This window comes from Protopterus annectens, chromosome 3.part1 (assembly GCF_019279795.1).
Source record: "Protopterus annectens isolate FY-2018-M chromosome 3.part1, PAN1.0, whole genome shotgun sequence".
Taxonomy (NCBI): domain Eukaryota; kingdom Metazoa; phylum Chordata; order Ceratodontiformes; family Protopteridae; genus Protopterus; species Protopterus annectens.
Genome location: NC_056732.1, coordinates 1,268,327,586 through 1,268,349,884, shown reverse-complemented (window position 1 = coordinate 1,268,349,884; position 22,299 = coordinate 1,268,327,586). Strand labels below are relative to the sequence as shown.

The following is a 22,299-nucleotide window of genomic DNA, read 5'->3' as shown; positions in this document are numbered from 1 at the left end:
CTTCAGTTTCAACTATTTTCTCCTCTTCTTAAGGTGCTAGAACCCTAAGTAATTTCCTTGAACTGTTGTGCTTTCTCTCCAGTCAACTTCCAGGTCTTCAGCTTAGTCTCTGTTGATCGTAGAGTCTTGTTTGACCACTGCTTGCAGCTGATTGTGGCAACCATTGGTTTATGCTGTGGGCCGAATGTTTCACTGGGGATAACTTTGCAATCACTGCTTCTACCCTAGTATGCTTTCCTTACTAGGTGGAAGTCTAATTGAGTTGCATGTTGGCCACTCTTGTATATGATCTTGTGACTGTCTTCCAGACCAGGTGTTGGTTACCATCTAACCATTTTCCGGACAGACATGTAGAATGGCCAGTCCTTCTTTATTCCTATTGCCCCACCCATGTGGACCCAGGCAGTCCTCATATCCTATTCTTGTCTGTCACTGTTTGTGCATTCAGGTCAGCCGTTATCAATACCAGTTCTTGTTGTCCTGCTTTATCTACTAAGCCCAATAACTGCTACTTGAGTCCACTCTTTTCCTCACTATCACAGCTTTGCTATGGGGCATAGGCTGCAACAGTTTACTATCACATTTGCGAATGGCAGTTGGTCGAATGTAAGATTGTTGAAGTGCGGTTTGCAAACCAAAATATATTGACTACACAGTACCGAATGGGTAGTGCAGCTCAAGTATTTCAGTTTGGGATTTTGAGTGGAGATTGCAGTTCAGTGAAGAACAGGGAATTAACCCATTTCCTCACTGTAGTGCGATCTTGGAGTTGGCATATATATAATTTTCAGGGGGTGTGGTAGGTGCAGGGGGCTTGCCCCCCTGCAATATAGTAAAATTGATGTGCCGTTGACTCTACAGTGTCACTGTACATTACAGTGCATAGCTTGGGTGACTGATGTCACCTCCTGTCATGTCAACTATATTGAACTACTGGAGGCGATGTATTCAGTTTTGAGTTTGCTGCTTGTTCGCTGTTGCAGTTTTCCACATTTTGGTTCAATGGTGAGGCCGGTCATTGGATGCAGTTTCAAGGTTTCAGTAGTAAACTGACTGAAACGTAGTCTGACTGAAATGAGTCTATCACTATTTCTAATGACATCCCTTACTATCTTCTGAAGCCTCTCCCTCACCACAATTGCCACTCCAGTTCTATTCTGTCCTCTTCCTCAGTAGTAGACTCTGGATTCCAAGACAAGTGTCTTTTCTGTATTGCCCTTTCATCTTGCCTCTTGGATACATAGGATGTCCAGCCTCCTCTGAGCCATCATGTCATCCACTTCCAAGCTCTGTCCTGTCAGGGAGTATATATTGAGTATTCTTAGTTCATGTTTGCTTTTATGACCGGCTTTTGAAGGTAGCCCAAGATGGGCAACTGGACATGCCAGTAATTTATTGACCCATCCTGGGCTTTATGGCGGGCACACACTGAGTCACATACACCCCTCCCTCTTGGCATGGGTCTGTGGCATAGGTCAGAGTAGGCTTGGTGCTCAACTCACTTATCATCAGCAAATACTCATGCCCACTTGGCAACATTAGTCAACATGACTGAATCACCTAGAGCCATATTTGACACCGTCAAGTGGCTAGCCCTGCCACGGCTCACAGTCTGTGATCTGTGTCCTCCTATCTTGAGGATACTACACATCAGAGTAGATGCCAAAGGAGGATGGTGCATGCAACTCTTCCTCCTATAGGGCACCATTTAGAGTCTGTGCTGCTGCTGTCCACAGCTCCATTCTTGGGTGAATTTGACATGGAAACACTCAGCATGTTTTTGGGAGGAGGAAGAAGCCCCACTGTGATACAGAGAAGAACATTCAAGCTCCATACATTTACTGGCCAGAACTCAGGATCAAACCTTGTACCTTGAACATGAGAGGCAAAGACTTTAACCATAATGCCACTTGATTTCTGTTTGTGTAGCATGACTCTTATAAATGCAGTCTGAAACTGGTTTTGGAGCAAGACCACCAAGCAATAAAATAAGCTCAGATGAATATGGCAGGCCCCATGACTGCCAGTTTGTGGAAAATTTATTAGAATGTAGTAAGAAGCACTTAGAGCAATTTTGATGTATCAGATTAGTTCAGAATATAAGGACACAATTAAAAAATAAGTTTCATTAACTTATTTTTTAGGTAGTTCATTGACTGTGGAACACATTTTTCAAATACCTGGGATAGAGGGCAAGATGGTTGTAGGCTATCATTTCGTTTAGACCATTTGCATTTTAACCTGAGTAGAGTTCAAAATATGTGACTTTGAATAGTAGCAGTACTAGTGAGTGCAATGCATGCATTTTCATTACCTACTTAATTTTGTTTGTTCTTATACAGTTAAAACTTTTTTTGTTTGATGTAGAGCAAATTAGCTTGCCTGGGTTTTATTTTCTTATAGCAGTGCTGCCTTCTGCAAGTGGTCCATTTGTTTCTTGTTTTTATTTCTTGTTTTACTAAAATAGATTATCAATATTTAGTAATGTATGTGCAACAAAACAGTGTAAGCATTGTTTCAGCTTTGTCAATAGAGTTTACAGAGAGCCAGCCGTTTTCAACATTTAAGTGAAATTGTAAAAGGACTACATAAAAAGAGGGCTGTTTTGTAAATAACTCAAAAATCTGCAATATATTCAGTGTAAAACTTAAGTTAGAATGCATGAGATAGGATTTGTCTTTTTTTTTTTTTTTTTTTTTTTTTTTGAAGTCTTTTATCTTCACTGTCTGACGACCATTGGCCCCTTCATGTCCAGGCTTTTTCTATCATGGCATTGGCATTTCTGGAGTGATAGTCAGAACTTCTAGCATATTTAGCTGAAGCTGTCTAAAGTATTGCAACATGTAAATAATACTAGCTAAAATGTGCATTTAATTGAGAGCATTGACACACATATGCAGTATCTGTTTCAGATCATGCACCAACAATAACCATGATAAAAATGCAGGGTAATGAAGTAAAAATGAGACGCTGGCATTTTTCTACCTACCTGTTAAAAAGAGAATTTAAGGAATGGAAATTATTTGGAAGTTATTAGGGAAGATAGAAAGTACAGTGCCTCAGAAGTTATAGCTAGCATATGGGATAACATGAATGTGGAGTTTAAAAATAGGGTAAAAATAAAAGAAAAAAAGAGATACGGTTAAGAAGTAACAAGATTTATTTAGAGGGCCTGACAAAGGTTAAAGTATTTTAGAATAAGGGGAATCTCAAAGAACAAGAAGAGGTGCAACTGCAGATTGCTACATAGAAAATAAGGGAGTACGTGGATAATATGTATAAGTTCAGAAAGGCTGCTGTTAAGCAACTGTTTTTTTTTTTTTTGATAACTCCTGGACACAGAAATGTTTAGCACAATGACTTAGGTATCAGAGAGTTAATGTTAGAGATATTTCAGAAATTTCATGAAAATTTGTATAAAGCAGAGAAATTGGGAAACAAGGAAAATCAGAAATGGAAATATATATGGAAGACTTAAAATACCAAGGTTAGAGTAGATGCGGCTCAACTATTAACAGTTAAGATATAATAAGTGGTTATATTCCTGTACTAACCCCTCATGAGTGCTCTGATACATCACAGTATACCCAAAACATATCCAACTTCTCCCCGGTGTTTAATCCTTTGTTCCTATTGACCTGCCTTAACCTTATATCTTGACATATGTCATACCTACAAGTAGTTCTAGCTATATTCAAAGCCCAGGTTTTGTTGTCAAGATGTAACAAATGTATGTGTTCTTATGTATATTACATTTTGTTTACTTTATACTTTATGGATTATTGTAATGTGTGCATAAAAATTTACTGTTACTCATGGAACTTTTCTCCCCGGGCCTCTGCTGAAAAAGGACCTGTGTCCAGTCTGACTTTCCCAGTAAACAAATGTTAAATAAATAAATAAAAATAAATAAGATAGGAGGCAATAAGGTAAAAATGGTAATGTATAACAAATCTGCAGTAAAGTCTCCAGGAATATATGTTATTCCAGTAGAAGTTTAGAAGCTAGGAAACAAAAAAAAAGTGATAAAGATCTATAAGGTTTTATTTAACAGTATTTTAAAAGGAGGGTAAGTACCACATCCTGGAAAGAAATCTGTGGTTGCTGTAATACCTAAAGACAGTAAAGATCCATCAGATCCAGCTTCATATAGGCCTATTTCAATTTGAAACCATGGCAATTATATGTTAATGTGTTTAATGGCTAAAAGAGTGGCAAAGGTGTTGCCAAAATTGATACATTTGGATCATTGTGGTTTTATGGTGAAGAGGCAAACATTTGACAACATTAGTAGAACAATGGTCCAGAGGGAAGCAGAATGTAAGAAAATACAGCTGCTGTTGGTGGGTCTTGATGCAGAGAAGCAGAGAAAGCATTCAACTGAGTAAGCTGGGATTTTTGAGTAGGCCAATTGAAGCATTTGCATTCCCTGATAAAATTAATTAGGTTAATTAAGAGGCTATATAAAAAAGGGTGATTGTGAGGTGGAATTCAGGGAAGAGTTAAGACAGGCACTGGGAGGCAGTGAAGAGTTACCGAATAGCTGGGTAACTACAGCAGAGCTAGTAAGGGAGACTGCTAGAAAGGTGCTTAGTGTGACATCTGGACAGAGGAAGGAGGACAAGGAGACCTGGTGGTGGAATGAGGAAGTACAGGAGAGTATACAGAGGAAGAGGCTGGCGAAGAAGAAGAGGGATTGTCAAAGTGATAAAGAAAGTAGACTTGAGTATAGGGTGATGAGGCGCATGGCAAAGAGAGAGGTGGCAAAGGCTAAGGATAAGGCATATGGAGAGTTGTATGAAAGATTGGGGACTAAAGAGGGAGTAAAGGACCTGTACTGATTGGCTAGGCAGAGGGACAGAGCTGGGAAAGATGTGCAGCAGGTAAGGGTGATAAAGGATAGTGAGGGAAACGTACTCACAAGTGAGGAGAGTGTGTTGAGTAGATGGAAGGAGTACTTTGAAGGGCTGATGAATGAAGAGAATGAGAGAGAGAGAAGGTTGGATGATGTGGGGATAGTGAATCAGGAAGTGAAACAGATTAGCAAGGAGGAAGTAAGGACAGCTATGAAGAGGATGAAGAATGGAAAGGCTGTTGGCCCAGATGACATACCAGTGGAAGCATGGAGGTACTTAGGAGAAATGGCAGTGGAATTTTTAACCAGATTGTTTAATGAAATTTTGGAAAGTCAGAGGATGCCTGAGGAGTGGAGAAAAAGTTTGGAACCTATCTTTAAGAATAAGGGTGATGTGCAGAGCTGCAGTAACTACAGAGGGATATAATCGATCAGTCACAGCTTGAAGTTATGGGAAAGAGTAGTGGAAGCTAGGTTAAGAAGGGAGGTGATGATTAGTGATCAGCAGTATGGTTTCATGCCAGGAAAGAGCACTACAGATGCAATGTTTGCTCTGCGAGTCTTCTTGGAGAAATACAGAGAAGGCCAGAAGGAGTTGCATTGTGTCTTTGTGGACTTAGAGAAAGCATATGACAGGGTGCCTAGAGAAGAGTTGTGGTATTGTATGAGGAAATCTGGAGTGGCAGAGAAGTATGTAAGAGTGGTACAGGATATGTACGAGGGTAGTGTGACACTGGTGAGGACTGCTGTGGGAGTGACAGATAAGTTTAAGGTGGAGGTAGGATTACATCAAGGATCAGCTCTGAGCCCTTTCTTATTTACAGTGGTGATGGACAGGTTGACAGATGAGATCAGACAGGAGGCCCCGTGGACTATGATGTTTGCAGATGACATTGTGATATGTAGTGAGAGTAGGGACCAGGTTGAGGAGACCCTGGAGAGGTTGAGATATGCTTTAGAGAGGAGAGGAATGAAGGTCAGCAGGGCTAAAACAGAATATATGTGTGTAAATGAGAGGGAGGCTAGAGGAATGGTGAGGCTCCAGGGAGTAGAGTTGCTAAAGGTGGATGAGTTTAAGTACTTGGGATCAACAGTTCAGAGTAATGGTGAGTGTAGGAGAGAGGTGAAGAAGAGAGTACAGACAGGATGGAATGGGTGGAGAAGAGTGTCAGGAGTGATTTGTGACAGACGGGTACCAGTAAGAGTGAAAGGGAAGGTCTACAAGAGGGTAGTGAGACCAGCTATGTTATATGGGTTGGAGACGGTGGCATTGACAAAAAGGCAGGAGTCAGAGCTGGATGTGGCAGACTTAAAGATGTTAAGATTTGCACTGGGTGTGACTAGGATGGACAGGATTAGGAATCAGTATATTAGAGGGTCAGCTCAGGTTGGACAGTTTGGAGACAAAGCAAGAGAGGCGAGATTGCGTTGGTTTGGACATGTCCTATGGAGGGATGCTGGGTATATTGGGAAAAGGATGCTAAGGATGGAGCTGCCAGGTAAGAGGAAAAGACGAAGGCCTAAGATAAGGTTTATGGATGTGATGAGAGAGGACATGCAGGCGGTTGGTGTGAAAGAGCATTATACAGAGGACAGGAAGAAATGGAAATAGATGATCCGCTGTGGTGACCCCTAATGGGAATAGCCAAAAGAAGATGATGAATTAAGAGGCTATATAAGGGATTGGAGGCAAAAACCAGAGAGGGAGGGCTCTGAACAGAGGAGCCAAGCAGGGGTGTTCTCTTTCCCCTTTATTTGTCTTATATTTAGAACCATTGGCAAAGAAAATAAGGGACTCAGAAATTCAATGATGCAATTAGTATGGTAATCAAGAAAATTGGTTTTATTTGCAGACAATATTATTTTGTACCTGATAAAACCAGAAAAGCACATCTCAGTGTTGAGGAGCATTCTGCGACAGTTCCATTTTTTGGATATGTAATTAATGAAGATAAAACAAAGGCTATAGCTGTAAACTGTGTGCTTGCACATGAATTGGTTCAGCAATACCCATATTTATGGGGACATGATACAATGAAGTGTTTAGGAGTATGGGTTAAAAAAGATTCTGTTATGACAGTTAAGGATATGTAGGAAGAGACTAAACAAAAGATAATACAAAAACTGAGAAACTGGAAGCTCTTGCCTGTGGATATGGACAGCAAAATCAGAACAGTAAAATGTTTTTAGTCCTTTTAGTTGTATACACAGATCAGGCATAGTTTTATCAACTAGAAAAGTTGTAGATAGTAATTAACAGAGAGTTGATGGATTTTATCTGGAAGGGGAAGAGGGCACAAGTCAAGTTGGATAAGTTGATCATTTCAATAGAACAAGGTGGTTTAGGATTACCTGATTTGAAAGGATTATTAAAAAGAAGCAGTGTGCCGAGGCAAACCATGACCTTATAAAACGCATATACTTCGTAAAGAATTGCCATGAAGTCCTAAAGTTTTATGGACGAAAGCACTTGACTGGAGATTTTTATTTTTCTACTGAGTTTTTAACTGTGAAGTACCATTAAACATGTCCTATTACAGGTTGTTTTCTTGGCAATTCTTTACGAGGTATTTGTGTTTTATATGATTTGAAGGGATATTTTAGAGCTATTCAGTTAAGGCTCTTGTACATAACACAAGCAGAACACTAGAATTTAAAGTGGCAAGGGATATTGATGAAGCAGGGAGAAAATTCAAGAAATAATTAGAGGGTGGGATTTTGTATCCATATCCTTAAGGAGAATAATAGTCATGCCAACTATTATATTCATAAAGTAGCATAAAATATACCAAGAACTAAGCCAACACTGCAGATAGGGATGACTGGAATTAGAGATACATGTAGTATAATGGGAAAGGTAATAGAATGGGAAGAGGGAAAGAAGACATTTGGACTGAAGGGTTGAGACTGCCTTCCCTATCAGGGATTGATATTGAGTATAGGCAAAGGGAAAAGGATAGGGGAATCCTAAGTGAAAGACCTGCATTGGTTGAGTTTTTAGTTGAATCTAGAACAAAAGTTGCTGTTTAAAAAGGGATGATTAGTAGGGCATATAAAATATTGCACGATAACTATAGAATCGCATTGGTTGAGTTTTTAGTTGAATCTAGAACAAAAGTTGCTGTTTAAAAAGGGATGATTAGTAGGGCATATAAAATATTGCACGATAACTATAGAATCAATCAGATGAGATTAGAAAAGTTTGGGAAGAGAGTTTAGATGAGCAATTCACAAAGAAACAATAGGAGGACCTATGTATGTCTCCCAAATATGCAACAAAGTCTAGAAGATTTAGGATTTTTGTTTGGGGGTGTTTGCATAGGTACTTTTATACCCCGACCAAATTCCAAGGAATTTTTCCTCATGTAGATGGCAAATGTTGGAGGTGTGATGGGGAAGAAAGAGGTACCTGGGAGCATGTGTTTTCATTGTGTAATAGTTTGCAGACTTTAAAAACTCTCTACAGAGTACTCTGTCAGGAATACTCGGTGAGCAAATGAGTGTGAATAAGGAAATTATTTTTTGAGCTAGGACACAGGATCTGAATTGCCTAGACATAACAAGGCCTTGCTAAGTTTAATTCTGGTGGCTGCCAAAAAGCAATTACTAGAAAATGGAAGTCAAAGTTTAAATCAATCATAATTAAAGTAGTGAATATTGTAACAGAGATAAAAGAACATGAAGTGTGATCTTTAGAAAAGGGTAGGAGCAAATTACATTGAAAACAATGGAAATTGTGAGAACAATGCATGCAGAAAAAATGTTTTGGAGGAGGAGTGAAATTTAAGAAAAGACAGGAATTCAGCAATATATGTAATGTTGGATTGATTATATTGTATAGAAAAATATATATGATGAAAAATGTTTGTAAATGTGAACCTGTTAATGTGGTTTGTTTACTTTTTATGTAAATGTAAGTTTGCCTATGTCACAAGTGATAATTCAATAAAATTGTTTTTTTTTTTTAAATATTTAGTTTGGCAAGGTTATGTACGCTGCAGAATGTGTTTTTGTATATGTTGCTTCCACTGATGTAAAGAAGGAATAGGTAAGGTGATTTTAATGTGCACCAGTAGTTTGTATTACTTCTTTGAATACTTTGTTTTTTTTTAAAACAGACTATACTAGAACTCAATGGTTCTGTACAATATGGTCTTTGCCAGCTCTAATCTTCTCTTTTATGTTTTGTTCTGTAGGGTTTGACAAAACAAGCAATGTTCTGGCTGGGAAACTCTATGGAATTCCAGTAACTGGAACTGTGGCTCACTCTTTCATTTCATCTTTTAACAGTATGGTGGATGTGAAGCCTCGGGTAGGTAAATTGTGCTTTTTATCTGTATTTATGTGTATATGCTGAAACCCCAAACTCACATTACCAGGCTAGACCTGGCTAAAGGGCATCACAGTTAAATGAATTTGTGGAAAGAAATCAATGTCAGTTTGTCAATGCTAGTGATCATAGAATTAATGGTTAGTTGTCAAATGATTCTTGAATTTCAGATCTTCTTTGTGAGGTGCTACTTGCAATAGTGTTACAAACAGGCTTTCCTCTTACCTTCATCCTTTATTGATGTGTTTTTGTCCTGATACCTGCATCTACCTGATACATAGGCATTGTTGGTATTAGGTACGGCATGCTTCTTTGTTACTGATATTAAAAAAATGGCTTCCCCATGCCATCTTCATTTCTCCTTACTACATTGAAACTGACAGTTAGTGCTTACAGTTTTATATTGCAAGTAGTTAATTGGTCATTTCTCTGTTTTTCATATTAATATCTATTTATTCATTTTGGCGCAGTTAAAATAATTTTTTAGATATATACATTATTCACATTTGCTTACATATTCAGGGAATAATCACTTAACGTGTGAACATAGAAGATAGCATCCAAGGCTTATCATCTGTGCTCTATGTTTTGCCAAGGGAATTGACATGATACTAGGGTCTGTAAACTTTGTCAAGCTTGTAAGGTGGTACAAAGGGTAGGTGTCCTGACTGAATGCTAACACATTAGGAGTAGTAAGGGCAGTGGTGATAAGTGTTGAGTCATCCGCATATTGCAGTAGCATAGAGGTTTTACAAGCAAGGTGTAGTTTGTTGGTGAAAATATTGAACAGTAGTGGGCCCAAAACTGATCCTCGAGGAACTCAGTGCTGACTAGAAGGAAGGGGAAGAAAACACTTTGCCAGCACACAGATCGTTGCCTATTGGAGAGATAGCTGGAAAACCATTATATGGAGGAGGTAGAACGATTAAGGTCTGAAAGTTTAGATAAAAGTTTGGAGTAATTAACAGTTTCAAAGACCTTAGAGAGGTAGAGGAAAAGGCAGGAGATTAGCGTGTTACTGTCATGGGCCTCAGCTACGGACTGAGTGAATGAAAGAAGTGCAGTTGATGTGCTATGGTGGGCTCTGAAGCCATGGGTACGCAAGTTATTGTCAAACAGGTATTTTATTAATTGGGTGTGATACACTTTTCGAAAATTTTGGAGATGCGGGACAGGGTGGCTATGGGCCAGTAATTAGAAGGGTCGGTGGAATTTCCACCCTTATGTAGTAGAATTGTAAAGAAAGATTTCCATAAATCAGTGATAGAGGCTTCATTAATGGATTTATTAATCAGTATTGAGCTGGGGTAGGCAATGGATTCTGCAGCAACTTTGAGAATATCAGCAGAGAGCGAGGAAGGTTTGAGTTTTGTCAAGAGAGATTTGATGTAGAAGGTAAGTACTGGTGTGAAAGAGAAGGTATTAGGAGGTATTTTGTTAAGGGCGGATGGAGGAGAAGGGGAAGTGTTGGTATTTTGAGTTAGCTTTTGGATTGTTTCTATGAAATACTTGTTTAAGAGAATGGCTGTTTCTGTGGCAGAATTATGTGGAAAGGGATTGGGAGTAGTAGGGTTGCCAGGATAAAGAAGATTGTTAATTGAGGTTCAGAAGTTGTTAGTATTTTTGTGGGTTAGACTGGGAGGAGCAGAAAAACAATTTTTATCTTTGATAACAATTGTCTTTGCTAGGTTTCTTAGCTGTTTGTATTTTTGGAGAAGGGGAGGGGATTTGTTATTGATCCAAGCTTTCCAGGTACTGTTTCTTTTATGCATTATAGAGCAGGTATGTTTAGTGAGCCAAGGGGCATGGTTAGATTTTATTCTTATTTTTCTTGCAGGTGCTAAGGAATTGAGTAAATCCATAAATATGTGATTGAATGAATTAACTGCATCATTGAGAGGAAGGTGATGGAGGAAGGACCAGTTAATGCTAGATAGCTTAGAATTAAAGGTATTAGTGTTAAAATTGTAGAGTTTGTGACAATCTCTATAGAGGTAGTCTTTAAGTGGATGCTGGGAGAATCTGTGGATGTAGGTAGGGGAATGGTCACTCAAGGAGTTAGGAAGTGTACAGAGATTGTGATAAAACTGGGATTTGTGGTGAGGATCTAGTTTAGGGTAGGTCCAGTAGAGGAATGTTTAACAGTTCTAGTGGGGGGAGATAAGTTGGTGGAAGCCGTGAAGATTGATACTTAGATTAGGAGATGAAGTTGTAAGATTAGTCCAGTTTCTATTAATGTCACAGAGGATAGTGGTTTCATATGGAACATGTTCAGTGAGCCATGAGAGGGTGTTCTCTAGGATAGGAATATTGTTACCTGGAGGGATGTCGATTGAGGCTATGGTGAATGTTTTGTCGTAATTAAGGTGGCAGTTTGCAGTAAGAATTTCAGCAGTGTCAAAGCTAGAAATAGAAATTGATAGCGGGGAAAGATTAAGTTGGTCAGAGTAGAGCATGGAAACACCTCTCCACCTTCCTTTTTGATTCTGTCAGAATGAATGATATTATAACCTGGGGTAGGATTTCGGAGTTAGAAATATGAGGTTTTAACCAGGTTTCTGGCAGGGTTAAGATGTGAGGGGTAATATTAGCAATCCAGGAATGTAGCTCTGAGACTTTATTAACAAGGCTTTGACTATTTAGAGAGTAGATTTTTTAATGTTTTAGGAGAAGGAGATGGAGAGTGGGTAGGGTGTGGAGAGCTGGGATCAGAGGTGAGAGGTGTGTGAATGTGAGAGATAGAGGCAGGTGGACCTGGGTTAGGATGGATGTCTCCACCCAGGAGAAATGTGTCCAAGAAAGTAAGGATATGTGTGAAAATATCAAGGTTAGCATACCATTCTGACTTTGGGGTTGAGAAGGAGTGAGGTGTTTGGAAAGGACATGGTCTTGCAGAGGAGTGATGATGAGAAATGGAAGAGAGATGGAGTGATTTGTTGTGAATACGGGATGCTGCCTGTATTGTGGGACTTGGGGAGAGTGGGTGTTGGTGTTTAATAAGATAATGCTGTGTGGTATGAGGTACATCCTGATAGGAAGAAAAGAAGAGTTGTAAAGAGGCATGTTTAGCATGATGAGAGAATAAGTGATAGTTGTAAAGAATAGAGCCTATGTGGTAGGCAGGAGTAAATACCAATGATAGTAATAGAGAGAAGTACAGGTCCTTAAATGTACTAAGTGTATGCATGATAAGGTAATGAATAGAGGTTACAGGAAGGAAATGTTGAGTAGGTGAGGATACAGGGGAAATAAAAGTTAATTTGAGAGAGGTAGAGAGATTGTAAGGGTGGGGAAATGGGGGGGAGTGATGTCAAATTGATTGAGATAGATAATTGGCTGGAGGGGTGGGAAGAGGTGTGGTTAGAGAGTATAAAGTTAAGGATATGGGGGGGTGGAAATGGGGGTAGGGCAGGGGAGCGGAGTGAGCCTGAGCGAAGCGAGGAAGAACAGAGCAGGCTGGCCTGGCAAAAGGAAGGACAGAACTGAAAGAAGAAAAAAAAAAACAATCAGGCAGACAGATGCTTAACAGGTAAGCAGCATACTTCTCATAATAGGTTAACGACCTGTTTTTTTGAGAATGTATTAGCAGAGTTGCAGGCCCACATAGGACCGGAACTAAAAACACCCTTTTCTTTATTGCTGGTCTGTATTCTGCTATTATTTATGTTTTATTATCTGTCCACTCTTTATAAGGAGATTAACCTAGGGAGCACTCTACTTTAATTGCTAGGTAGGACTGCTAGGTGTCTGTAATTTACCATTTAATGTACAATGCTCCCATCTAGTGGCCAAAATGGGAAACTGTTATTTAGAATATGAGAAAAAAATCATGGGAAAGAAAATATAAAAAGTAACGTTCTCACGACAGTCCCTGCGATTGTGCTGGCCACAAGTACAATAAAGATAAAATGTTGGAAGGTCAGTAGGCTGACCTACATTAGTTTTTAAAAAGAGGGATACTTGTCCCTATTCTGTGGGTTCTGAAGCTTTCCTGGGCTTCCAAGTGGACATGGTCTGAGACAGCAGAAGATCTGACCGGAGGTAGGGGAGAAGCACTCGCAGTACCAGCTGAAAAAGAAAATATGGTAAGCAAGGTTTAGCCAGCAGAGAGAGCAATAGACAAATATTACAGGTAGGAATACAATAAGGGTAAAAATAAACTGGGGAAGCTTATATGAAAAATTAGTCGGAAAACAGCATATAGTGTTTGACTCAAGTAGAGAGTAGATACATAAAGCTCAGTACAGTACAGTTAAAGTGTTCAATATGTCAACCAGCAAAGATAGAGATGGAGTAAATAGTTCAGCAACTAGTAAGAGAGGTGTTAGGTAGAGATAGGAAGAAGACATGAGAACAAGAGTTGCAACTCACATCAGATAACATTGCAGGCAATGTCCAGTTACAGCATTTGTAATCAAGTCAGCAATCTTAACATTGCATCATGTAATATTTGTAGGACTGCAATCTCATAGCTTTCTACCATAAAAAGTTTGACACTAGTCTGATACAGTGTATATGTACACTGCGAAATATGAAGCTCCACAGAGCTGTAAATGCGCAGTATAGAAAAATGGCTGTGAGACAGCTAAGGTTATATTAAGCACAGCAATCTAAACATTAATTAATACTAGATACAGGCTAGAGTCACAAGCCATCAATTATTACTATAGAACATAGGGTATAGAACCTACTAATCAGTTTTACAGATCAGATTGTTGTTTGTCATCAAAACATTAATTGTAGGAGATAAGACTAATGGTCGGTGCAAACATATGTACACGTGAAGCTGCATTAACCAGTTGTTTTAAGAATATACTAACCCACAAACGTAATCGGCCAGTAAGGCAAAAAGCTAGTACTTATTAATATATACCAAGACATAGGCGTTTATCAATAACATCACAATTATCATTTTGCATTGAGAGACATAATACAACATATAAAGGACTTACTGGCAAGCACACACATAGACGACTGGAGAAGCGTCTGATGGAGGGGATAGAAATGTAAAAATGGCTCCACTCTGGGCACTCCTAAGTATAGATTACTGATTGGGTTAGAAGGGGAGGGGGCAGCACATTTGTTGGGAGGGGAAGGGTGGGGGATGCACTAGAAGCAGTGGCAAGAGGAGGGACGGAACTGAGAAAGAAAAAAAAACAATCAGGCAGAATGATGCTTAACAGGTAAGCAGTACACTTCTCATAATAGGTTCACAACCTGTTTCTGTTTCAGAAACACTTATAACACCAGTCAAAGTAAACAAACATAAGAACATTATAGGTACATATACCCCACTAGGTAACAATATAGCCACCCTTGAGGAAACGCTATCCTGGACCTCATCCAAAATCCCATATGAAACTATCATATTAGGAAATCTAAATATAGATTGGCAAACACTACACTCTGACAGCCCTACTAAAACTATACGGCTCTAAACTTTTACCCAACAAATTACTTCCTTGTCTAGACATAATGAAATTACTTGCAGATAATCTACCCTAGACTGCATTCTGTCATCTTCTCCAGACTTAATTTCTGTGTCTTGCACCTTATCTGGCAGCTTTAGTGACCATCAACCAATATTTATACTGTCAGAACTTTAAAGACTGGCTCTAAAACACATTTCCCTAGACAGGTAAGAAAACTAATTTATTTCAACAAACAGGCCTTTATTAACACTCTAAAAGCATATAGTTGAGTATCCATTAGGGATGTTCCACTAGACAGTGTGTGTTCAGTGATACTTTAGTAAGTATACTTGACTGTCTAGCCCCAACCAGAACTAGGATAGTCAAATCCAATCCAGCCCCATGGTTGACAATAGATATGCTGCACAAAATGAGTTAGACAGACAAAGCTTGGAAGGCCTGGACAAAAAACAAAACTGCCACCTTCCAAAACTTTAGACAACTAAGAAACCAAAGTAAGCACTGAATTAAAAAAGACAAGAAAAGCTACTACTTCACCTCCAAAACTCAAATATTAACAATCCAAAGGCATTCTAGAATTTCATTAACAAGTTATTACAACCAGGGCAAGCTGCACACCCAACCCCAAACTTGCAAACACAAAACAGTAGTATAGCCAACCATTTTAATAGCAATCTCATTTAAAGAGTAAAATCTATAAACAGCAACCCACCAAATCAAATCAGAACTCTACCACGATGCCCAAATTTGACAAACCACTTCTCTCTCTACCCAGTCCCTACTGCAACTGTGAAAATTCTTCTAAAATTGAAACCTACCACATCTGTACCAGACAACCTCCTAAGTAAGTACCTTAAAATGGCAGTTGATATCATAGCCTATCCCATTTCCATTCTGATAAGTCAGTCCATCTCTGAAAATGTCTCATCCATATGGAAAAAATCTTTTATATTACCCCTGAACAAAGGAGGCACATCAATTGAATTCTCTTAATATTACACCAATAGACATTCTATCGTCCATACCTATGATAATAGAGAAGTGCATACATACTCATCTTCTCAGCTACTTATAAGAAAATCAACTACTCTCCCCTATTCATCATGGTTCTAGGCCTTACAACAGCACTACTACTGCTCTGCTTCATTTCACTTCTACATTAAACACATATAGAAATGAAGGTAATATATTCTTTATACTGTTTTAGACTTGTCTAAAGCCTTTACAGTGTCCCATGAAAAACTCTTACTCCCGCTCTGTAATGTAGGACCTCTCTAAATTGGTTCCATAACTGCCTATCCAATAGGACAAAAGCAGTCAAATGGAAGCATGATATCTCTATGATATCTCTACTTTCCTCCCAGTAAAAATAGGAGTCCCACATGGTTATATATTAGGTCTGCAGCTCTTTAACCTCTTTATTAATGATCTTCATACTGACAGCAAACAAGCTGTGATGCCCACCACTGCTACCAATACGTGGTGTGCATCATTATGTGTCAGGTTCCTATTAAATCAATGAATGCTTAAAATTGCGAACGCTGTTTAATCTACCCTGTTTACTCAAAATGGTGAAATCCCGAAAGCACGGAACAGAGATTTTTTTTTTCCCCAAGGGAAAAAAAAAAATCACTGGGCCATTTTTAGGACTTTGCCATTTCCTCCACTGTGGTGTGATCTCCGAGTTGGTATATTTAAGTGGGGGGTGGGGGTTACAGGCCACCACATCAGAGCGTTTGAAGGGCGACGCCCCCCACTATATTCTGTGTTTTTTTTTTTTTTTTTTTTTTACGAAGCAGCAATTTTTTTTCCCTGGGGAAAAAAAAATCACTGTTCAGTGTGTTCGACATTTCGACATGTTAGGGTCAGTTATACAGTGTTCGATCATATAATATAGACCCTATGTGTCATCCCCACTCTGGGGCAGTAGTTAAGGAACTTGAATCCTCAACACTGACACTGGAGAGGGACATGCACTTGGAATACAAATGGATACATTCAGTATTTCCAGATGCAGACCTCTCTGCATCAGGTACAATTTCCTTAAGAGCACACAGGGAACACACTCAGTCTGGGGTCTGGATGTCTGTTTATCTGTCTCCCTCCAGGTCCCCAATAAGACTCCTCACTGGTACAGCTGTAAGGTCAGGTCCTCAGCAGAATGTCTAAGACAAGTCCTCTAGCACCCTGTCTGTAAACCCAGTACTTCGTGTCCCTGCCCCAAGTAGCTGACACACACAGACTTTAAGAGATTTGATTTGCGCGCATACACACACACACACACACACACACACACACACACACACACACACACACACGCATGTGGGAAAGGCTGGCACAGGTCTACTAGCTATGCTCTCTTCTGCCCAGACTATAAAGTAGTTACCACTGCCACCAGAAACTCCACAATCAGCTACTGTAAGGCCCTTCACAAAGGGTGTCCAATTATTATACTGTGCAATATTAATACAAATGGTAGTAGTTCACCTAGAAAGCTAGGCCTTCTGGAGTGGCCCACACAGTGTCACCAAATAAATATAAGTACACTCAAAGGTTAGATACTCTCTACAAGAACCAGCCATGATAAAAGTTTTAAATATATTTAATAATAAATAATAAAAGTACATGAAAATACTGAATATATATTCAAAGTAAACCACAGAGTTCAAATTACAGGGAATATTGAAAAGAACATAGAAGGCTAGACTCAGACAAATAAAGAAAAACAATATCTAAACTAAACTTCACTATATTTCTGACTGACTCTATGAGAATTTTACTGTTCCCTAGTAACTTACTTGGGCAAGGCAGAAGGAAATACGTGAGCAGTCTTTCTAGTTAGGCCTCAAACAGAATACTCTATACTCTGAGATTACTCTGTGTAAACTATAATATCCAAGATGACTTGCTGAATGGCCTCATCTGGTCACCTGACTCTAGGTTCTCACAGTATTCCCCTTTGAAGCTGAGACAGGAATTCAGCCAGAAGGCCACAATATACATCCAAATGTTTATGGCAATGCCTGGGCCCTCCCCTCTTTTCATTAAGCTAATGCACAAAGACTTTGCCCTAGACCCAGTGTCTCCTGTCCTATACATCGCAAGAGGGATGCTGATTTAATGGTTTAACAGCTTATTTACATTTCCCTTATTTTCCTTAAAAATAAGTTAGCTGGTTATCCATGCAATGTCCCGGTGTCGTCTGTTAAAACCTATACATTTAATTCAGTTACGCTAATGCATGTACATTACTTTTCATTTCTACAAGGTGCACTGTTAATACATTTCAACACAAGCAAAGCTCACAAATATATTTTTAGCACAAGCATCTTGTATAAATCAGTTTGCTATACAAATGACATACAATTCTAATAAATTTCTAACACAAGTGTCTTGTATAAATCAGTTTAATATTCAAAGGACTTATCCTTCTTCACAAAACTCCAGTTGGCTATGCTGGCACTTGCCCATATCGCCCTCTGCCCTACATCTCCCTGGCATGGCTGGCAGTTCCTCCTATCATCACATCTCAACGTCCCTTTGAAGACTCAAGCTGGTTTTTACAAGTGACCGTTGAGAAACATGGCTTGAGAGAAATAAGCCTACCTGGGAATCTGTTACCCCATTCCCTGTCTTGATATTCCATCTGCCTGTGTATTGCTGACACCATTACAATGTTGCACTGTCATATCATATGCCTGCGGCCCTAGACTCCACCATAGTAACTTGGGATTTTGCTGGCTGGCTCTCTGTAGCTATAACTCCCCCTCAGACTCTGCCTGCCTCCTACTGCAAATACTCAGTACAAAGGTCTCTCTATCATGGTAAGGCTTAGGTTCATAGGTTGGTACTAGGCTATCAGCCCTGGTGCCGGTATAAGCCTAGCCAAAAAGGTTCCCTGGCTTTCTCCACCCAAGAAAATTATTTTCCTGTGCCCCTGTCGAGCAGTGCCACAGAAGTGATCCCCAGGGTGAATTTTCTATTTCCCATCCAGTTGTCAAGATTTTTCTTAAAGAGGGCCAATGAGGAGCTTTGCTTGACATGAATGGGTAGTTTGTTCCAGGGTATGGGAAGTCTCTGGGACAGGAATCTATCCCTCCAGCATGTTCTGTTTATTGTGGTGACAAGGTTCAGGTCCCTGGAGCGTGTGGTGCAGAGAGATTGGGATTTATTTAAGTGTAACATGTCCAACAACTCTGGGTTTGATATAGCTTTGTATGTTAGGCAGAGATCGCCTCTGAGTAGGCGATATGTGACAGAGTAGAGCTGGAGTTTTTTGAGACAGTCTGCGTATGGCATCTGTTTGAGGCCGGTAATCCTCTTAGTGAGGTATTTCTGTGACCTTTCCAATTGTTGTAGGTGTCTTGTGAGATACATGCCAAATGGGGCATTGTACTCTATAATGGGTCTGATGAGGAATGAGTAGAGAGGAACAATGACCTCCTTTTTTCTAAGGAGAACCCTTTTGTGATGAGGTGTGCCACGTAGAAGGATTTCCTGACTACTGTGGCGATATGGATGTTCATCGTGTTTCACTGCTGCAGTCATTACACTTGGGTTATCCTGCCGTCAGGCGGTCCCGCAGTTGGCCAGAGTTCCAAAGTCTTGGTCTGGCGTCGCTTCTTCCCTGACGTAAGTGCGCCAGGGGTATATAAGTTGCAGCCGACGCCATTTTCTTCAGTTTTTCTTGCCGCGCGGTGCCCGAAGCAAAAGCAGTTCGCAAGTGCCGGTCGGCCAACTCCTGAGATTTTCGAATTCGAATTTCAGAACCAAAGTCTTCAATAAAGCTAAGTACCCCATTGGGGAAACTTTTTCTTGCCTCAGACCGATGTCAGTAAAAGTTAATAATTGCATTTCTTGTGGGAAGCAAATACCTCATAAGGATTTTCAATTTTACTGTATTCCATGCCTAAGCCCATACCACGACGTCACTAGTTGTTGGTTTTGTGCTAGATTTAACAAGCGCACCATTAAACGTCAGTTTGATTTTGCACGCCATTATTTTGGCCGAAGGTTCAATTATACCATGCCATTGGAACAACTGATGACTGGAATACACAAAAAACACAAAGACAAAGATAAGGACAGGCATCTGAGGTCCAAAACTGAAGATGAAACCTCTTCTAGGCCAGTTGCCAGTTCGCCGGTTCTCAGTGAGGTGCTTTCGCAGACCCTGACACCCGCTACCTCAGAGCCACAGGCCGCCTCCGACTCCCACATGGAGATTTCTAGGCCTCTGGAAACTCAAGGTATTGGGCCTATGGAAATTAACCCCTCAGATGGGTCCGGAGCCACTGAGCAGGCATCGGCTTCTGAGAGTGTTTTCAGACCTTCACAGCTTACCATCAAAACAACAACCAAGTCTAAAACTCCTTTAAAGACAAAGAAACAAGTACAGAATTCACTTGGACAGGCCTCCATGCCTAAAAAACAGATGCTCAAAATGGCCGAATACCTAATTACTCTGCTCAGGGGTTCCCATCCCCCTCCTGATAAAAGGCCTAGGCAGGATACAGATTATGATTCCTCTGACCAGGTTTCCATTTCCTCTGATTCCTCTTCAGACCAGGGATACTCTTTACCCCCCTATGAGGACTCTGATGCTGAAGAATCAATCCCTTCAGCCTCTCCTCCTGAGGATTACTCTTTTGGGGAAACTTTACATAACATGAGGGAGCATTTCCATTGGGAGAGCCAGGATTATTCAGAATCCAAGAAAAGGCTCAGATATTTTCTTTTTTTGCCTCAGCACAGGCCCCTTGCTATTCTGCCTGTGTTAGATATTGTGGATGATGTCTTCTCTGAATCCAGTTTAACCCCTGATTCTTTGCCCCCGGCACCAGTCAAGCCAGATAGGTACTACCGAGTCCCTGACTCTCAGAAATTTCTATATAAAAACCCTGCTGCTGACCCAGAAACTATTTCCCAGGGTCCCAAAGGGGTAAAGGCTTCCACTGCTAAAAATCCAGTTCCCTCTGACAGGGATTCTAGAGCATTAGATAGATGGGGGAAGAAAGTTTACACTTCTGCAACTTTAGCAGTAAGGGCTTTAAATTGCCAGTTCCACATGCTTATATACCAACAATATTTAATGTATCTGTTAAAACAGAAAATGCTTACAAGCTCAGAAGGTCCTGACTTTAAGGAAATGCAGGATTTATGCATGCAGCTGAACAAGTGGAAAACATACTCTGCAATGTGGTTTTGATTCATTAGAGGCTTCTTGTAGAGCCGCAGTTACAGGATCTGTGATTCGAAGGCATGCTTGGTTAAAAGAACAAGGTTTACCTGATCATGTTAAGGAAAAATTATTGGATGCTCCTTTACAGCATGATATCTTGTTTGGTGTTAAGGCAGAAGAGGTATTAAAGAAAATGGAGGATAAGGCAAAATCTATGCAAACAGTGAAGGATTTCTTATGGGTACAGCCACCTCGATTTAGCAGAAATTGGCCTTCTAAAAATTGGTCCTTTCCAGTGTCAGACAGGCCACAAAGAGGCAGATACAGACACCCAAGAGGCAGATCTCAGCCCCAAGGCTCTTACAGACCACAACAGTGGGGTGCTTCAACCCCAAAAGGAGGAGAAGACAAGTCACAACCTTATAGGAAACAGTCCCAATGACTTTCCCCTTCACATGCCAAGCTCTTTCCTTTTGGCAGCTCCCTTAGGGGGAAAACTAGCTTTTTTTTCACAAAATTGGCATATAATCACCCAAGACAAATGGTTTCTGGATATTGTGTCTCGAGGTTACAGGTTCCACTTTCTCACACTACCAAGGCCAAAAGGAATGCCAGACCTGCCACAAAATCAATGGGCAGAGGCACAAAAACAAACTACAGCCCTCATGGACATGAGAGCTATTCAAAAAGTGCCACAACAGGAACAAGGACAAGGATTTTACTCAAGACTTTTCTTGGTCCCCAGAAAGGACAAAGCCTGGAGACCCATTCTGGACCTATCTACTCTAAATACTTACCTGGATGTTCCGAAATTCAAAATGTTGACATTATAGGTTCATAGGTAGGTACTAGGCTATTGGCCCTAGAGCCTATATAAGTCTAGCCAAATGTACCCTGGTTTTCGCCACCCAAGAAAATTATTTTCCTGTGCCACTGTCGAGCAGAGCCACAGAAATGATCCCCGGGGTGAATTTCCTATCTCCCATCCAATCATCAAGATTTTTCTTGAAGAGTGCTAATGAGGAGCTTTGTTTGATATAGATAGGTAGTTTGTTCCAGAGTATGGGAAGCCTCTGGGACAGGAATCTGTCCCTCCAGCATGTTCTGTTTATTGTGGTGACGAGGTTTAGGTCCCTAGAGCGTGTAGCTCGTAGGGATTGGGATTTCTTTAAATGGAGCATGTCTAAAAGCTCTGGGTTTGACATAGCTTTGTGTGTTAGGCAGAGATCGCCTCTGAGTAGGCGATATGCAACGGAGTAAAGCTGCAGTTTTTTGAGACAGTCTGCATAGGGCATCTCTTTGAGGCTGGTAATCCTCTTTGTGAGGTATTTCTGTGGCCTTTCCAGTTGTTGTATATGTCTTGTGAGGTACATACCAAAAGGGGTATTGTACTCTATAATGGGTCTAATGAGTGACGAGTAGAGGGGAACAATGACCTCTTTTTTCCTGGATGAGAAACCTTTTGTGATGAGGTGTGCCACATAGAAGGATTTCCTGACTA

General features: G+C 40.2%; 1 protein-coding gene across 1 annotated transcript in view; it reads left to right on the top strand.

The window, feature by feature from the left end:
• Positions 1-22,299, top strand: part of NAPRT (nicotinate phosphoribosyltransferase) — a 1,644,161-nt gene that overhangs the window by 744,536 nt on the left and 877,326 nt on the right. Inside the window, exon 5 of the mRNA XM_044067330.1 lies at positions 9,052-9,167. Within this exon, the coding sequence (XP_043923265.1) occupies positions 9,052-9,167 (116 nt within the window). The remainder of the gene's footprint in view (positions 1-9,051; positions 9,168-22,299) is intronic.